Source organism: Carcharhinus amblyrhynchos, chromosome 1, assembly GCF_965287045.1.
Source record: "Carcharhinus amblyrhynchos chromosome 1, sCarAmb.v2.hapA, whole genome shotgun sequence".
NCBI lineage: Eukaryota > Metazoa > Chordata > Chondrichthyes > Carcharhiniformes > Carcharhinidae > Carcharhinus > Carcharhinus amblyrhynchos.
In genome coordinates this window covers 140,805,855-140,826,111 of record NC_137324.1, presented here as the reverse complement: position 1 = coordinate 140,826,111, position 20,257 = coordinate 140,805,855, and the positions used below count along the sequence as shown (strand labels likewise).

Genomic DNA, 20,257 nt, shown 5'->3' with positions numbered 1-20,257 from the left:
GCAGCTCTAGTCGCCTCACTACGAGAAGGATGTGGAAACTATTGAGAGGGTGCAGAGGAAATATACGAGGATGTTGCCTGGATTGGGAGACATGCCTTATGAAGGTAGGTTGAGGGAGCTAGGTCTCTTCTCCCTGGAGAGACGAAGGTTGAGAGGTGACCTGATAGAGGTTTATAAGATGTTGAGAGGTATAGAGAGGGTGGATTCTCGGAGGCTATTTCCCAGGGCTGAAGTGGTCGCTACGAGAGGACACAGGTTTAAGGTGCTGGGGAGCAAGTACAGAGGAGATGTCAGGGGTAAGTTTTTCACTCAGAGGGTAGTGAGTGAGTGGAATCGGCTGCTGTCAGTAGTGGTAGAGGAGAACTCGCTGGGGTCTTTTAAGAGACTTCTGGATGAGTACGTGGGATTTAATGGGATTGAGAATTATAGATAGGCCTGGTAGGTATGGATATGATCGGTACAACTTGTGGGCCGAAGGGCCTGTTTGTGCTGTATGTTCTATATTATTTAAATTCATGGAAATCAGGTTCTGGCCAAGCAATTGCATGAACGTGATCACATCATCAGTGGGCAATGAAGAAGATCTCAAACTGAGATCTCACCAGCGCAAATTCTGCTTTTGGCCGCTCATGAGATTGAGCACTGCAGCCATTACACTACATTACATTCTCATTGCAGCCACAATGGGACTTGCACTCCTGGTGAACAGGGCCACTAGATCATACCCTTTTGCTCTGAAGGAGTCATATTAACTCAAATTGTTAACTCCATATCTCTCTCCACAGATGCTGCCAGACCTACAGGGTTTTTCCAACATTTTCTTCTTTTATTTCAGGTTACCAGCATATACAGTATTTTGTTTCTGATTATTCCAACTGCGTTCTAGCCCTGTGTATCTTGTGCAAGTCATGATGTAGAGATGCGAGTGTTGGACTGGGGTAAACACAGTAAGAAGTCTCACAGCACCAGGTTAAAGTCCAACCTGTTTATTTGATAGTAATCTCACAAGCCTTCGGAAACGGTGTCCCTTCGTCAGGTGTGTGGAAGATCTCTGATCAGAACCTTCCATTGATTTCTACTGAACAATTGACATTAAATAAGGACTTAATTGGAGGGCCTGTTAACTTATTCCTAACAGTGTCCCCTTCCTTGGAGAAAAAAAATGAATATTGTTCCCACAGAAAAATAGAAAACAGAAAACACACTCTATTTCGCCTTCCTTTTTTTATTTATATTTCTTGAAGAAAAGAAAACATGCATTCACAGAAAGATATCCTTAATAACGTCTGTTTTAACAGGAACAGTTAACAAAGCCAACCTTCTTGAAAAATACCAAACTCTAGATGCATCATTTAGCCCATATACACATTTATTTGACTTCCTGAGTACCCTTTCTGTGATAGCTGCCTCTTCAGGAGGACGTAGAAAAATGTATGTCTGAAGCTGAAACCCCTGCAAAAAGGCAACTTTAACATCTATAGATTTGCATTCCCAGGCCTTTGTAGTTAACAGAGCCAAGAAGATCTTTAAAATAACCTTTCTTGCCATAGATGAATCCACCCTTAAATCCTGGCCTTCTAAATTTTCTCCAAATCCCCTTGGCACAAGCCTGGTCTTTGCCTTATAAGTTCCATCAGGAAGCACCTTTTCCGTGCAAGCCTATCTCTTACCCTTGCAACTTTTAATTAATTTTGCAGCCTTCAAGGAGACAGGTGCGCAAAATGTCATTGCAGCTTTAACACAATCGGCTAAAGTCCCATTTCTGGATGCTAAAGCACTTCCTCTTTATCTGAAAAATTATTTGTCAATAATGGAGTACAATAGGGTCCTGACCGTGTAAATTGTAAGTCCACTGTTTTACCAAAAACTGTTGCCATATCCATTTTCATGTATGCTTTCTTCATCGACAGTCCACTCAGAAGGTATCTCACATCTGTGCTAAGGAAATGATTCACTCCGGCAATATTACAAGAGATCACCACGCTTTTCAATGGCTTCAGGTTATTATTACCCCCAAACCAGAAACTTGTGGAAATTCTTTAACCTTGTCCTGATTTTCAGTATTTAAAGAATCCAGATTAATTCCACACAGGGCAGATGTACAACTGTCCATCACATCACAATTTAAGGACTCTGCAACCAAAACTTTCATTACAGGAGTAAAACTTCTTATTATTAAGTCAATGCCTTCTTTATAGTCACTGTCTTTTTCCTTTTCCGATTCTTCCATGTCATGTGTAGCTTCAAACACTCTATTTGATCATTTCAGACAGTTGAGGGCATAATGAAATTTAGAGTCACATCGAAAACATGGATTAATCATACCCCGGGCATTTCTGGGGCTCATTTTTCTGTTACCACTCTACATGTCCTTATTCCTGTTACAGATATTGAAGAGATTTCCAATCTCACAATTTCTGGATCCCAATCTTCTCCCATATTCCCGGAGCTGGCTTGTGCCTGTACGATCTCATTGTACAGTTAGCAGTGTATCTGCTACAGTCTGTTTTATCAGACCCATTTGTGTCATAAAAGCCGTGAGGACAGAACATTTCCCTAAACAATTTTTGTGACATTTGATCATATAAGGTATTTGTCCACAAATTAAATTCCTGTCAAAACCAGGAGCCTATCCATATTTGTAACGTCAGCACCCTGAACATACTCTCTTCTACCTACGAAAGTTTGAGGTCACATACCAACCGACTCAAGAACAGCTTCTTCCCCGCTGCCATGAGACTTTTGAATGGACCCTTCTTGCACTAAGTTGATTTTTCTCTACATTCCAGTTATGACTGTAACACTCTGCACAATCTCCTTTTCTTCTCTATGAACAGTATGCTTTGTCTCTATAGCATGCAAGAAACAACACTTTTCACTGTATGCTACTACACGTGACAATAATAAATCAAATCATCTTCTCTGACCAACCTCCCACTGAACCCCCCAACTTTCACCCCAAACCACCAGACCCTCACCTCCTGATCAACTGACCCCATTTCTCAACTGGATCTCCCACGGACTGACAGCAACTGACTGCCCAACCCTACATAATTCCCACAACTGAACCCCACCAATCCTACCCGCTTAACTTACAAACTTACCTTCATCCTGGCTTGAAAGCAGCTGGACCTTACTTGCTTTACAGCAGCTAGTCCTGTAAAGCGGCACTGTCATTAGCACTGCTGTCTCACAGCACCAGGGACCCGGGTTCCATTCCCACCTTGGGTAACTGTCTGTGTGGAGTTTGAACATTCTCCCCATGTCTGTGCGGGTTTCCTTCAGATGCTCCAGTTTCTTCCACAGTCCAAAGTTGTGCAGGTTAGGTTAGTTAGCCTGCAAATTATCCCTTAGTGTCCCAAGATGTATAGGTTTGGAGGGGGGAATGGGGGATGGGGGGCAGGGAATGGCCTCCTTCTGCAATCAGGATATAATTCTCTGAAAAGAGAGGGTGTGGCTTGCTTACATTTGACTGTGCAGCACTCAACTGAAGGGCTCACAGGAAGGCATTGCCCTAAACAGTTCCTGCCTGACCTGAGTTGGAAGGACTGGATTTCCAGGTCGGAAGCTAGGACCAGAGTGGCAATATGATTCCAATTCAAAGTTGCAATGTTTATGGAAAAATTAGCACTATTTAACATGAGGGGAAGATTTTCTCCGGAAGAAACTTGCAAAACACATTTACAGGAAAGTACCATGAAATATCGCATGTGTCATGCTGCACTGGAAAGCAGTTTAATACTGTGAATCATGGATGAGTGAAGTTTGAGAGTTGCGAACCATAATTCCGCGATCGAGGGCATGGTGAACAGTGGAAGTACTGTACAACAAACCAATTCGCATTTTCAATTGCAATGAATAGTTCTAATTATAATTGAATAGTAAGAATTGAAGTAAATTTCAATTTTACAAAACAAAGAACAAAGAAAATTACAGCACAGGAACTGCTCTTTGGCCCTCCAAGCCTGCACCAACCATGTTCCTCTTCTGGTGACCATATCCCTCCATTCCCATCCTCTTCATGTATTTGTCAACACACCCCTTAAAAGTCACTATCGTATCTGCTTCCACTACCTCCCGAGGCAGCAAGTTCCAGGCATTCACCACCCTCCGTGTAAAAAATTTGCCTTGTAAATCTTCTTTAAACTTTGCTCCTTACACTTAAAACCTATGCCCCCTAGTAATTGACTCTTCCACCTGGGAAAAAACTTCTGACTATTCATGCTGTCCATTCTCCTCATAACCTTGTAGACAGCTATCAGGTCACCCTTCAACATCCGTTGTTCCAGTGAGAACAAACTAAGTTTCTCCAACCTCATCAATCATCTTCGTCACTTCTTCGAAAAACTCGATCAAGTTAGTGAGACACGAGCTCCGCTTCACAAAACCATGTTGCTTCTCGCTAATACACCCACTTCTTTCCAAGTGGGAGTAAATCCTGTCTCGAAAAATCCTCTCCAATAATTTCCCTACCCTGATATAAGGACTTGTCTACCTTCATGTTTGTCAAGGACTCCAATACCTCCTTTTTGATCGCAACATGATTCAAACTATCGACACAGCCATTCCCAGACTCATCATCCACCAAGCTCTTCTTTGGTGAATACTGATGCAAAGTACTCATTTAATACCTCATAAAAGCACACTCGTAGCTTCACTTGCTTGGTACCCACATCAACAAACCATCAATAAAGAGCGTAAGATTGTGGGGTGTGTACCAGGGAAGTGGTCCAAAAGCACGTAAAGGAAATTTTCTCCATGGCTGGATAACTGTAATTGAAAGGGCAGTAAAATTGTGATGGAAGTTTAATCTTTTACAAAGTAAAGAAACATTTATCTCCAATATATTACTTACACTGATATCTTCAAGATCCAAATTGTTGAGAATAATGTTATTGCGTTTCCAAATTATTGGGGGTCTCAGGATTCCTTGAATTGAGCATGTTAAGACTGCACTTTGTCCCACTGTTGCCGTGGTCATCATCATTTTTTGATCTTCTGCCAAACTCAGCTGAATCACCTCTGGGAGAATGATACATTATTTGAGGTTAATTAACATACTCTGCCCACACAAAATCAAAATTGTCAACGATTTTCAAAATTTTCCCTTGCAGGCAACGCATCAACAAAAACCTTCAAAATAGAGCGGTCAGCTTTCAACAATTTAAACTTTCAAGACGTTGTAGTAAAGGCGGGTAAAATTTGTCTTTTAAAAAGCATTTAGAAAGACATATAAGTAAGAATGGTATCAAGTAATTTGGGCCAATCGCTGGCAATTGGGACGAGCTTAGTCATTAAAAAAAAGGGCAGCATGGACAAGTTGGACCAAAGGGCCTGTTTCCATGCTGTAAACCTCTATGACTCTATGAGATCTTTTCAAAATTTTGGTGGATTAATATCATTTGTCAAAGCATATTGCTTTGGCAATGAGTTGTGGAGGAGTGAGAAAATTAACTAGAAGAACACATTTTAAATATTCAGAGTTGCTTAAAATTCTAGATATATTTTACCAGTGACGTAAGTTGATACTACACTGTAAAGAATTATTTTAATAAACATAGATTATACTCAAGTACAATATTTTGACAGAAGTTATAGGGTATAAATTCCTCCAATCAAACATAATAATTAACATTTACTTTTTCACACTCTTGCTTTGAGACAGTTGCAACAGAAAATATCTTCATATTCAATAATTAAAATGTATTTATTTATAGAAACAGAAACTAGAGGCAGGAGTGGCCATTCAGCCCTTTGAGCCTGCTCTGCCTTTCATTTTGATCATGGCTGACTATCAAATTCAATATCCTGATCCCCCCACCCCCCCGTCCTTCCCTGCAGATCCCTGATCCCTTTAGCCCCAAGAACTATATCTGATTTTTTCTTGACATCAAACAACATTTTGGCCTTAACTACTTCCTGTGGCAGTGAAGTCCACACATTCACCATCCTCTGGATGAAGAAATTTCTCTTCAGCTCAGTTTTAAAAGGTTACCCTCAAACTATGACTCCTAGGTCTGGACTTTCCCATCATTGGAAACATTCTTTCTGAATCTACCCTGTCTAACTGTGTTAGAATTTTATAACTTTCTATTAGATCCTTTCTTACTCTTCTAAACTCCAGTGAATATAATCCTAACCAACTTAGTCTCTCCTCATATGACAGACCTGCCATTCCAGAAATCGGCTGGGAAACCTTCACTGTACTCCCTCTATAGCAAGGGCATCCTTCTTCAGACAAAGACACCAAAACTGCCCTCATGGTAGGTTGGTAGAAAAGATTAAGGCTCATGGGATATGTGGCTAGGTATCTAGATGGGTGGAGAACTGGCTTGCAAAGAGGAGACAGAGAGTAGTAGTGGAAGGGTCCTTTTCTAGCTGGAGGTCTGTCACTAGTGGTGTGCCGCTGGGCTCAGTACTGGGACCTCTTCTCTTTGTAGTATGTATAAATGACTTGGAAGAGGGAGTAAGCGGTGTGATCAGCAAATTTGCTGATGACAGCAAGATGGCTGGATTGGCGGGCAGTGAGGAGCAGTGTCTGGCAATACAATGGGATATTGATAGGCTGGTATATTGGGCAGATATATGGCAAATGGAGTTTAATTGGGATAAATGTGAGGTGATGCATTTTGGCCAGAATAATGTAGGGGGGAGTTATATGATAAAGGGTAAGCCCGTAAGGAGTATAGAAACACAGCGAGACCTGGGGGTGCAAGTGCACAAGTCTTTGAAGGTGGCAGTACAAGTGGAGAAGGTTGTGAAGAAAGCCTATGGTATGTTAGCCTTTATAGGAAGGGGTATAGAGTATAAGAGCTGGAGTCTAATGTTGCAGTTGTATAGAACGTTGGTTAGGCCGCATTTGGAGTACTGCATCCAGTTCTGGTCGCCTTATTACCGGAAGGAAGCGGAGACTCTGGAGGCAGTGCAGAGGAGGTTTACCAAGATGTTGCCTGGTATGGAAGGACTGGGTTATGAGGAAATATTGAACAAATTGGGGCTGTTTTCCCTTGAAAGACGGCGACTGAGGGGGGATCTAATAGAGGTATATAAGATTATGAAGGGTATAGATAGGGTAAACAGAGGTAAGCTATTTCCTATGTTAGAGACACATTGTACGAGGGGCCATGGGCTTAAGGTGAGGGGGGAGAGTTATAACACAGATATTAGAGGGAGGTTTTTCACACAGAGGGTACTGGGGGTATGGAATGCTCTGCCAAGCAAGGTGGTGGAGGCAAGCACGCTAGAGTTGTTTAAGAGTAACTTAGACAGGCACATGAGTGGGTTGGAGATGGGTGGATATAGGAGATTGTTTTAAATAAGGTTCATTAGCATTGGGGCGTCCCAGGTAAGGTAAATGGATAAGGCATGATAATAATGTTTTTTCTCTTTTCATTCACAGGTTTTAAGTCGGTCCGCCTTGTTGTCCAATGAGGGGCATACACGCGATGGGTTGTACTTGGGCTGCTCTTGATTGTTTGAGATTGGCCTAGTGCTTCATGTCGTTAGTGTGTGCTTAAACTGGACAAGACGACAGCTCAGTGACTATCGCTGATTGCTGTGCAGACACATGGATTTGGGCCGGTGTCTGTGGGAGTTTGCGCATTCTCCCCGTGCTTGCGTGGGTTTTCTCCGGGTGCTCCAGTTTCCTCCCACACCCCAAAGATGTGCTATTAGGCTGATTGGCAGTAATAAATTGTCCCTAAATTATTTTCCCTCAATGTAGATGGCCATAAAACAATAGATAAGGGTCATGGGTGGAGGGGGGGACTGGTAATGTTAAAATGGCGGCGCGGGCTCGTTGGGCTGAAGGCCCTGTTTCCCAGGCTGTTTTTGGTCTTTGTTCTTTGCAACAATCCAGGTGTGGCCTCACCAACACCCTATATTTTTTACACAGATGGAGATGAATCTCTGAAACAAGCTGCCAGAGGGAGTAGAGGCAGGTACAATTTTGTCCTTTAAAAAGCATTTAGACACTTACATGCACAAAATTGGTATAGAGGGACATGGGCCAAACGTGGGAAATTGGAACTAGCTTAATGGTAAGAACCAGGCAGCATGGACAAATTGGGCCGAAGGGCCTGCTTCCATGGTGTAAGTTTCTCTATGGCTCAATACAATTGCAGCAAAATATCTCTATCTCTATACTCAACTCCTCTCACTATATCTCCCAACTCTGTAGCCTGGGCTCAGCTCATCCCTCTGCGACTGGACTCTGAACCCTTAGACCACAATCAGTAAGGATGGGCAACAACACTTTCCTCCACAATCATCCGCAGCACCGGTGCCCCACAAGGCTGTTCCTCAGCCACCTACTATACTCATTATCCACCTATGACTATGTGGCCAAATTTTCCATCAACTCAATTTTCAAGTCTGACAACGACACCACTGTAGTGGGTCAAATCTCAAACAATGACAACAAAGAACGACTAAGAAAGTGATAAAGAAAGGAAAGATAGATTATGAAACTAAGCTAGTGCAAAATGTAAAAACTGATAGTAAAAGTTTTTACAAATATATAAAAAGGAGAAGAGTGGCTAAAGTAAATGTTGGACCCTTAGAAAACAAGAAGGGGGAGTTAATAATCAGAAACGAGGAAATGGCCAAGGCCTTAAACAAGTTTTTTGTGTCGGTCTTCACAGTAGAGGACACAAATAGCTTACCGAACATTAACGGTCGTGGGACTGTCGGGAATGAGGTCCTTAAATTGATTACTATTACTAAAGAGGTAGTGCTTGGTAGACTAATGGGACTAAAGGTAGACAAGTCCCCGGGCCCAGATGGAAAGCATCTCTGGGTATTGAAAGAAATGGCAGATGTAATAGCAGATGCGTTTGTAGTAATTTATCAAAATTCACCGGACTCTGGGGAAGTGCCGGCTGATTGGAAAATAGCTAATGTTACACCGCTGTTTAAAAAAGGAGATAGACAAAAGGCAGTTAACTACAGGCCGGTTAGCTTAATGTCCGTAGTCGGGAAAATGCTGGAATCCATCATTAAAGAATAAATAACAGGACACCTGGAAAAGAATGGTTTGATCAAGCAGATGCAGCATGGATTCATGAAGGGAAAGTCATGTTTGATGAATATACTGGATTTTTATGAAGATGTAACAAGTGTGGTTGACAGAGGGGAACCAGTAGATGTGGTGTTTTTAGATTTCCAAAGGCATTCGATAAGGTGCCTCACAAAAGGTTGCTGCAGAAGATTAAGGTACACAGAGTTGGGGGCAAAGTGTTAGTGTGGATTGAGGATTGGCTATCTAACAGGAAGCAGAGAGTTGAAATAAGTGGGTGCTTTCCTAGTTGGCAGTTGGTGACTAGTGGCGTGCTGCAGGGATCAGTGCTAGGGCCTCAACTGTTTACCATATACGTAGACGATCTGGAGGAGGGGACCAAGTGTAGGGTAACAAAGTTTGCTGATGACACAAAGATGAGTGGGAAAGCAAATTGTGTGGAGGGCGCGGAAAGTCTGCAGAGAGATTTGGATAGGCTGAGTGAGTGGGTGAGGACCTGGCAGATGGAGTATAATGTTGGCAAGTGTGATGTTATCCACCTTGGAAGGAATAATAGTAAAATGGACTATTATTTAAATGGTGAAAAATTACAACATGCTACTGTGCAGAGGGATCTGGGGGTCCTTGTGCATAAATCGCAAAAACTCAGTCTGCAGGTGCAGCAGGTGATCAAGAAGGCGAATGGAATGTTGGCCTTTATTGCGAGGGGGATGGAATATAAAAGCAGGGAGGTCTTGCTGCAGTTGTACAAGGTACTGATGAGGCTACAACTAGAATACTGTGTGCAATTTTGGTCCCCTTATTTGCGAAAGGATATATTGGCCTTGGAGGGAGTACAGAGAAGATTCACCAGGTTGATATCGGAGATGAGGGGGTTAGCTTATGAGGAGAGATTGAGTAGATTGGGCCTGTATTCATTGGAGTTTAGAAGGCTAAGGGGTGATCTTATAGAAACATATAAGATAATGAAGGGGCTAGATAGGGTAGAGGCAGAGAGATTCTTTTCACTTAGAAAGGAAACAAGAACTAGAGGACACAGCCTCAAAATAAAGGGGAGTCAGTTTAGAACAGAGTTGAGGAGGAACTTCTTCTCTCAGAGGGTAGTGAATCTCTGGAATTCTCTGCCCATTGAAGCGGTGGAGGCTACCTCGTTGAATATGTTTAAGTCACAGGTCGATAGATTTCTGATCAATAAGGGAATTAAGGGTTATGGAGAGCAGGCGGGTAAGTGGAAATGAACCACTTTCAGATCAGCCGTGATCTTATTGAATGGCAGGGCAGGCTCGAGGGGCTAGATAGCCTACTCCTGTTCCTATTTCTTATGTTCTTATGATGAGACAGAATACAGGAATGAGATAGAGAATCTGGTGAACTGGCAATAATCTCTCCCTCAGTGTCAACAAAACGAAGGAGATTGTTATCGACTTCAGGAAGCATACTGGAGAACATGCCTCTCTCTACATCAATGGGGACAAAGTAGAAATGATTGAGAGCTTCAAGTTTTTAGGTGTCCAGATCACCAACAACCTGTCCTGGTCCCCTCATGCTGACACTATAGTTAAGAAAGCCCACCAATGCCTCTACTTCCTCAGAAGACTAAGGAAATTTGGCACGTCAGTTACGACTCATTAATTTTTACCGTTGCACCATAGAAAATATTCTTTCTGCTTGTATCACAGTTTGGTATCATTCCTGCTCTACTCAAGAAACTACAAAAGGTTATGAATGTAGCCCAATCCATTATGCAAACCAGCCTCCATCTTCATTGACTCCATCTACACTTCCCGCTGCCTCAGAAAACATCCCACCTTGGGTCACTGTCTGTGTGGAGTTTATACATTCTCACTGTGTCTGCGTGGATTTCCTCCAAGTCTCTGGTTTCCTCTGACAGTTTAAAGATGTGTGTGTTAGGTTGATTGGCCATGCTAAATTGACCCTATTGCTGGAGATTAGCAGGGTAAATATGTTGTGTTACAGGAATAAGCCCACACACTCAGTTTGTCCAAATCACAGCTGAAGCATCTCTGTATCCTCCCCATAGTTCACCCTCCCACCCAACTTCCTAACATTTGCAAATTTGGAGATAATACATTCAGTTCCCTCTTCCCAATCATTACCCTGGACCCTGGACATATTCTCTTCCACCTTCTTCCATTGGGAAAAAGATATAAAAGTCTGAGGTCCACGAACCGACCAACCGACTCAAGAACAGTTTTTCCCTGTGGTCATCAAACTTTTGAATGGACCTACCTCGCACTAAGTTGATCTTTCTCTACACCCTAACTATGACTAACACTACATTCTGCACTCGCCCCTTTCTTTCTGTACAAATGGTATGCTTTTGTTTGTATGGCATGCAAGAAACAATACTTTTCACTGTATACTCATACATATGACAATAATAAATCAAATCAGAAAAAACTATGAAAACCAACATACCATTTGCCTTCATTTCAGCCTCCTGCACCTGCACCCTCATTTTCAGCGACTGATGCAAGAGGATTCCAAGGTCTTGTAGAATATCGGGTGGCATGGTGGTGCAGTGCTTAGCATTGCTGCTTCACTGTGCCAGAGACCTGGGTTCAATTCCAGCCTCGGGTCATTGTCTGTGTGAAATTTGCTCATTCTGCCCATGTCTGCATGGGTTTCCTCTAGGTGTTCTGGTTTCTGGTTGCTCCTTGATATTCAATGGCATTCCCATTGCTGAACCACCTCTATTGACATACTGAAACTGAACTAGCTGTATAAATACTGCGGCTACAAGAGCAATCAGACTAGGAATCCTGCTGACCTCATGACAAGCCCAAGCCCCAAAACTGTCCACAAGGCACCAGTTAGGAGTGTGATGGAATACTCTCCATTTGTCTGGATGAGTGCAGTTCCAACAACACTGGGCAAGCTGGGACACCATCCAACCCACTTGATTGCTATCCCTTCTGCAAACATTCAATGCCCCCCACCACCGACGAACAATAGCAGCCGTGTTTACAAGATGCTTGGCAGAAACTTTTTACCATTTATATAGATGATCTGGAGGAGGGAACCGAGTGTATGGTGTCGAAATTTGCGGATGACACAAAGATTGGGGGAACGGCAAATTGTGCGGAGGGTGTGGAGAGTCTGCAGAAGGATCTAGATAGGCTGGGCGAATGGGCCAGGAAATGGCAAATGGAATTTAATGTTGGCAAGTGTGAGGTGGTCCACTTTGGTAGGAATAATGGTAGGAAGGACTATTTCTTACATGGCGAAAAACTGCAGCAGGCGACGGTGCAGAGGGACCTCGGGGTCCTTGTGCATGAGTCGCAAAAACCCAGCTTGCAGGTGCAGCAGGTGGTCAGGAAGGCGAATGGGATGCTGGCCTTCATAGCGAGGGGGATTGAATATAAAAGTAGGGAGGTCTTGCTGCAGCTGTATAGGGCATTGGTGAGGCCGCAGTTGGAGTACTGTGTGCAGTTTTGGGCGCCGCACCTGCGCAAAGATGTTTTGGCCTTGGAGGGAGTGCAGAGGAGGTTTACTAGGCTGATACCGGAGTTGAGGGGGTTGAGCTATGAGGAGAGGCTGAATAAACTAGGCTTGTACTCGTTAGAGTTTAGAAGAATGAGGGGAGATCTCATTGAGACGTATAAGATGATGAATGGGATGGATAGGATAGAGGTGGAGAGACTCTTCCCGCTCAAAAAAGACAGTAGGACTAGGGGGCACAGCCTCAAGATAAAGGGGAGGCGTTTTAGAACGGAGTTGAGGAGGAACTTCTTCACTCAAAGGGTGGTGAATCTCTGGAATTCTCTGCCCGTTGAAGTGGTGGAGGCTGCCTCGCTAAATATTTTCAAGAAGCGGGTTGATGGGTTTTTGATAAGAGAGGGGATTAAGGGTTATGGGGAGAGGGCCGGAAAGTGGAACTGAGCCACGACAGATCAGCCATGATCTTATTGAATGGCGGGGCAGGCTCGAAGGGCCAGATGGCCTACTCCTGCCCCTATTTCTTATGTTCTTATGTTCTTATGTTCTTATGGTCACAGTCTAAAGATGTACATGTCAGATTCATTGGCCATGCTAAATTGACCCTTGTATTAGGGGATTAACAGTGTAAATATGTGAGGTTATGGGAATAAAATCTCGGTGGGATTGAGGTCAGTGCAGAATCAATGAGCCGAATGGCCTCCTTCTGCATTGTAGAGATTCTATGAATTTACAATCATTCCAGTAATAATCTGTCTTCCTATTATTGCTACCAAAGTGGATAACCTCACATTTATCCACATTATACTGCCATGCAGATGCCCACATACTCAGCCTGTCCAAATCATGCTGAAACATCACTGCATAGAATCATAGGATCCTACAGCCCATCGAGTCTGCGCCGACCACAATCCCAGCCAAGCCTTATCCGCTTAACCCCATGCATTTACCCTGGCTAGTTCCCCTGACACTAAGGGATAATTTAGCATGGCCGATTCACCTAACCTGCACATCTTTGGACTGTGGGGAAAAATGGAGCACCCAAAGGAAACCCACACAGACACAGGGAGAATGTGCAAGCTCCACACAGACAGTGATCCAAGCTGGGAATCGAATCTGGGTCCCTGGCGTTGAGGCAGCAGTGCTAACTACAGTGCCGCCTCAATCCTCCTCACAGCTCACCCTCCCACCAAACTTTGTATCATCTGCAAATTTGGAGATAATGCATTGTTCCTTATTCTAAATCATTAATAATGTGAACAGTTGGGGTCCTAGCACAGATCCCTGTGAAACGCCTATGTTACTGACTGCCAATCAGAAAAAGGCCCGATTATGCTAATTCTTTGCTTCCAATCTGCTAACCAGCTTTCTATCCATTTCAAGACTTTACCTGCAATCCCATGTGCTTGAACTTTACATAGTAGTCTGTTGTGTGAGACTATGTCAAAAGCCTTCTGAAAGTCTAATAAGCCACATCCACTGGTTCTCCTTGGTCAACTCTACTAGTTACATCCTCAAAAAATTCCAATAATTCATCAACCATGTTTGTAACCCCATGTTGATTTTGTCTGATTATACTGCCTTCCAAATGCTGAGTTCTGAAATCCTTGATAGCAACTTCCCTAGTGCTGATGTTAGGCTCATTGGTCTATAGTTCACTGTTTTCTCCCTATCACACATTTTGAACACTAGCTACCCTTCAATCTGTAGGAACTATTCCAGAGTCCAAAAAATTTTGAAAAATAACTACCAACGGATCTATTATTTCCAGGGCCGCTTCCTTAAATACTCTGAGATGAAGATTATCAGGACCTGGAGATTTATCCACCTTCAATCCCATCAATTTCTCCAAAATCATTTCTTTACTAATGCTGACTTCCTTCCACTCCTCACTAAAACATGTTTCTCTTCGCACTTCTGGTACATTATTCATGTCTTACTTTGTGAAGACTGAAGCAAAATAAAAGTTTAATTCCTCAGCCGTTTCTTTATTTCCCATTATAAATTCTCTTGTTTCTGACTATAAGGGGCCTACATTAGTTTTTGTCAATCTTTTTCTCTTTACATATTACTTTTATAATCAGCTTTTATTTTCCCTGGTAGCTTACTTTCATACTCAATTTTTTCCTTCTTAATCAATCCCTTGGTCCTCCTTTGCTGAATTTTAAACTGCTCCTAATCCTCAGGCCTATTGCTTTTTCTTGCCAATTTGTATGCTTCTTCCTTGAATCTGTAAGCCATGGTTTGGCCACAATTCCCTTTCCTATATTGTGCCAAACAGGAATAAACAACTTCTGGAGTTCACCTATTCGTTCTTCAAATACCTGCCATTGCCTGTCCACTGTCTTTCCTTTCAGTAATGTTTTCCAGTCCATCATGGCCAATTCATACCTCATACCATCGTAGTTAACTTTATTGAGATTCAGGCCCTGGTCTCAGAATCAACTACATTATTATCCACCTTTTACAAAGCATTCTACCATATTATGGTCACCCTCCCCCAAGGGTTCTGTCACAACTAACCCAAGATGGCCTGCTCCCTTGTTGCTTCCTCAACATATTGCCATCCTGTATGCACTCCAGAAATTCCTCCTGTATTGACTCTCCCAAACTATGTGCAGATTAAAGTCACCCATAATCACAAATGTTCCTTTAACACATGCATCTCTGATTTCTTGTCTAATGCTTTTTCCGACATTATCACAACACTTTGGTGGTCTGTATACCATCCCAACAATGTTTTTTGTCCCTTGTTGTTTCTTAACTTGACACATACAGACTCCACATTATCTATTCTGATATCTTTCCTCAATATGATATCAATATACTTTTTAATCAACAATACAACTTCACTAACTTTTTCTTTCTGTCTGTCCTTTCTAAGCACTGAAGAACCCTCAGTGTTTGGTTCTCACTTTTGCTCACCTTGAAGCCACATCTCATAATGCCAACTATATCATATCCCTTTTACATCTATCTGTGCAACTAATTCATCCATTTTGTTTCAAATGCTCTGAGCGTTCAGGCAGAAAACATAAAGCTGCGCACATTTGATGTTTCTTTTCCCTTTCCTTTTTTTTTACTCAGTCCTTAACTGATTTCTCTGCTTATCACTTTCCTTCCTCTTTTCCTCTTGTTCTTAATTCCCCCTGCTCTGAATCCTTGCAAAGCTTCCCATTCCCATGCCATGTTAATTTAAGTTCTCCCCAACCATTTGAGAAGTACCCCACCAAGTCTCGATCTCGCCCAAGTGTAACCTATCCCACCTCCCCAGAACCGGTTCCAATGCTTTAGGAATCTGAAACCTGCCTGCGTCACCAAGTTTTCAACTACATATTCATCCTATGCAACATCCTGTTTTTGCTCTGACTAGCACGTGGCACAAGTAGTAAACCTGAGATCACTGCCTTTGAAGTCTACTTTTCAGCTTGCTTCCTAGCTCTCTATATTCTGCTTTTAGGACCTCATTCCTTTTTTTTATCTGTGTTTGTACCAAACTATACTATGACCACTGGCTATTTGCCCTCCCCACTTCAGAGACATCCTTGATCCTAGCACCAGGGAGGCAACATACCATTCTGGAGTCTTGATGCAGCCACAGAAATGCCTATCTATTCTCCTTACAATTGAATCCCCTATAACTATTGCATTCCCACACTTTTTACTCCTCCCCTCTGCAGTAGGACCACCCATGGTCAATGGATTTGGCTGTTTGTATTTTCGCCTGAAAGGCCATTCCCCGCAATAGTATCCAGAATGGTACAGCATATTCCTGCACTGTCTGCTAGCTCTCTTGCTTTGCCTGGTGGTCATTCATTCACTCCTGCCTGCCATGAGACCAACTCTAAACATGCTATCTGTGATACTTCACATGTCCCTTATGTACATTTAATCAACCACACTTCCTCCAAGTCATAAAAACATAGAAATTAGGAGCTGGAGTAGGAATAGGCCATTCCGCCCTTGACCCTGCTCATCCATTCAACAAGCTCATGGCTGTTCCTCTCAACACCATATTCTGATGCTCTTCTCATAACCTTTGATACCTTTAGAGTCTAGAAATCTACCTATTTCCTTCTTTAATTATATTCAGTGATTTGGTCTCCACAGTCTCTTGTGGTAGAGAATTCCATAAGTTCATCATGTGGTAAGTGTGGTGATTGTCCCTTTATAGGCAACACAGCAGAAGAGGGTCATCTGGTTTGAGGGACCAATTAGGTTGACAGTGGATAATCATTCCAAGGGGTCGAGGTAGAAGACAATCTGAAGGAATGCAGAAGACATATAGGGACTGGGACAGTCAGGCAGCGGCCAGCCTCTGTACAAATTTTCCTTGCTAATAAATACCTTTTGTGTTTCTGATAAAATCTGTAGGGTGCATCTTTACATTGGCAACAAGGATTAAATGGATTATGAGCATATGCTTCTGGCCTGAGACATGCAAGTAGTGAATTGTTGATATATTGCCAGACCCTGATGGATCGACACACAGCAAATAAAGTTAGCCAGTACAGTCAAACATAATGGAGCCTCTGGTTGAAATTTTTTGGACCTTCTTGAATTCTAGGAGAATACCAGAAGATTGGAAACTTCCAATGTGATGCCCTTGTTCAAAAAGGGAGAAAGACAGAACAGAGGGAACTTTCGGCCAGTTAGTTTAACATCTATTATTGGCAAAATGCTGGAGTCAATAATCAAAGTGGAAATAGCTAATTGTTTAGGCAGCAGGCCCAGAGTCATAGAATCATAGAAACCCTACAGTGCAGAAAGAGGCCACTGGGCCCATCGAGTCTGCACCAACCACAATCCCACCCAGGCCCGACCCCCATATCCCTACACATTTACCCGCTAATCCCGCTAACCTACGCATCTCAGGACACTAAGGGGCAATTTTTAGCATGGCCAATCAACCTAACCCCGCACATCTTTGGATTGTGTTCAATTCCGGCCTCGGGTGAGTGACTGAGTGGAGTTTGCACATGTCTGCGTGGGTGCTCTTTAGGTGATCCAGTTTCCTCTGATGCTCCAAAGATGTTAGGTAGATTGGCCAGATAAATTGTCCCTTAGTGTTTAGAGATTAGCAGGGTGAACACATGAAGTTACAGGGATAGGGCTTGCAGGGGATTGTTGTCAGTGCAGGCAGCCTTCTGCATTGTAAGGATTCTATGATTCTATGAAAGCTGAATATAATCAAACCAAGTCAACATGCTTTTATGAACGGTAAATAATGTTGTCCAAAAGTTTCTTTGAACTTGTGAACATAAAAACATAGAAGATAGGACGAGGAGGAGACCAGTTGGCCCTTCAAGCCTGCTCCGCCATTTATTACGATCATGGTTGATCATCCAACTCAATAGCCTAAACCTGGGTGCCCTCATAGACCAGTCACTGAAGGTAAGCATGCAGGTGCAGCAGGCAGTAAAGAAGGCAGATGGTATGTTGGCCTTCACAGCAAAAGGATTCGTGTACAGGAGCAGGGATACCTGCAGTTATACAGGGCTTTAGTAAAGCCACACCTGGAATATTGTGTGCAGTTTTGGCCTCCTTTTCTGAGGAAGGATGCTCTTGCTCTAGAGGGAGTGCAGCGAAGGTTTACCTAGCCGATTCCTGGGACAACAGGTCTGTCATATGTGGAGACACTAAATCAGTTAGGATTATATTCATTGGTGTTTAGAAGAGTGAGGGGGGCTCTCATAGAAACATATAAAATTCTAACAGGGTAGATTCAGAAAGAATGTTCCTGATGATCGGGGAGTCATAGTTTGAGGATAAGGGATAAACATTTTAGAACATAGAAACCTAGAAGAAAGGAGCAGGAGGAGGCCATTTGGCCCTTTGAGCCTGCTTCATCATTTATTAAGATCATGGCTGATCATCCATGGCCTAATCCTGTTTGTTCCCCATAACCTTTGACCCCATTCACCCCAGGTGCTATATGTAGCCACCTCTGGAATACATTCAATGTTTTGGTATCAACTACTTCATGGTAATGAATTCCACAGGCTTACCACTCTTTGGGTGAAGAAACGTCTCCTCACTCCATCCTAAATGGTCTACCCTGAATCCTCAGACTGTGACCCTTGGTTCTGGACTCCCCCGCCATCTGGAATGGTGCATCTACCCTGTCTCGTCCTGTTAAAATTTTATAAGTCTCTATGAGATTTCCCCCTCATTTGTCTGAACTCCAATGAAAACAATCCTAACCTAGTCAACCTCTCCTCATACATCAGTCCCGCCATCCCCAGAATCAGCCTGGTTAAAACTTCGCTGCACTCCCTTGAGAGCAAGAACATCCTTCCTTAGAGAAGGAGGCCAAAACTGCACACAATGCAGTAAAGCAATTGAACAATTTTTAACCACTACCAACACATTTTATTTTTTATATTTCATTGTTGTCCAACATTTGCTTTAAGCTGGCTATATCTATACACAACCTTCTGTCATTTACACTCATTGTGGAGTGCACATTTTCCCAAAATGACTTATTGTCAATGTGACGCTCAATGGGTACCCCCAATCCCAAAATTTTTGTCAGTAACTGGGATATGAAAAGAGCCATATCCACTCCCTCTACAAGACTTAGGGCCCGATTTTACCATTCCGTCACATTTGTTTTCGGGCACGAAAATGTGGTAAAGTCAGGTGTGAGGCCATTAACGCGATCTGCATCCGCATCTGTGCAGACGTCCCTTTACCAAGACCCGAAAACAGCTGCGATCCAAATCGTGCCCAAATCGCAACAGCGATTCAAATACATTTGTGTGGATTTAAATTGAATTAATAGGCTGCCCGCCCAACTTTACCAGCATTTCCGTCTTTACCATCGCATTCGCACATTCAGATTCAACGCGAAACAGACCTGTTTAATAAAGGTCTATTTCAGGCGCTCCAGCTTCTGAGGAGTTTAGAGCTTCCAACGACTGGAGGTGAGGGGAGGGAGGGAGACTGGCCAGATCGTTCTCTGGTTGGGGGTGGGGGAGGTGGGGGGAGGGGAATGGGCATCAAGGGAGGCCTGATTTTTTTACTGGTTGGGGAGGCGGAGACAGGTCAGATGCATCCTAAGGGAGGGTGGGGGAGGAGGGGGGCTGGGAGGGAGAACAGATCATTTTCTGGTCAGGAGGGAGGTAAAGGGAGGCCAGATTGTTGTCTGGTTGGGGGTGGGGGGGGGAGGACAGAAGGGGGCCAGATCGTTCTCTGGTTGGTGGTGGGGTGGGAGGGAAGAGCAGGACGGGGGAACACTGCCAGTCTGCAGATGATCAGTGGGGAAGGGGGCAGAGAGTCGCGATTGGTCTGGGTAGCTGGGTGGGTGGGTAAGGGGGGGGGGTAGTTATGTTGTGGGGTTGGGGTGGAGCGATGTCTGTGGGGGCCATCACTCCTGCTTTTCACTCCTGGGCCACTTTATCTCTTTTTTGCGGCCCGGGAGCGATGTGACAGCAGTGTGTTTTTCAAATAGTGGCCATACACAGTTCAAAGCTCCAATCGTTTCAGGCATGATAAACGCCGCCCACAGCGCAATTCAGGCTCGTGATTTGTTTTCAGGCTAAATCCAAATTGGATCTGAGGTGCGTCGGTCCACCTTGTTGTCTAATGAGGGGCGTACACGCGGTGGGTCGTGCGTGGGCTGCTCTTGGATGATTCGAGAGTAGCCTAGTACTTTGCGTCATTTGTGTACACTTAAACTGGACCAGCAGATGAGCACCACAACAGCTCAGTGACTATCACTGCTAGCTGTGCAGATACATGGATTTGGGCCGGTGTCTGTGGGAGTTTGCGCATTCTCCC

At 43.5% G+C, this 20,257-nt stretch overlaps 1 protein-coding gene across 4 annotated transcripts in view; it reads right to left on the bottom strand.

Moving 5' to 3' along the window:
- Positions 1-20,257, bottom strand: part of fstl5 (follistatin-like 5) — a 553,829-nt gene that overhangs the window by 149,462 nt on the left and 384,110 nt on the right. For all 4 annotated transcript variants that reach the window (XM_080193441.1, XM_080193448.1, XM_080193454.1 and 1 more), the window contains exon 7: positions 4,856-5,022. In XM_080193441.1, the coding sequence (XP_080049567.1) occupies positions 4,856-5,022 (167 nt within the window). The remainder of the gene's footprint in view (positions 1-4,855; positions 5,023-20,257) is intronic.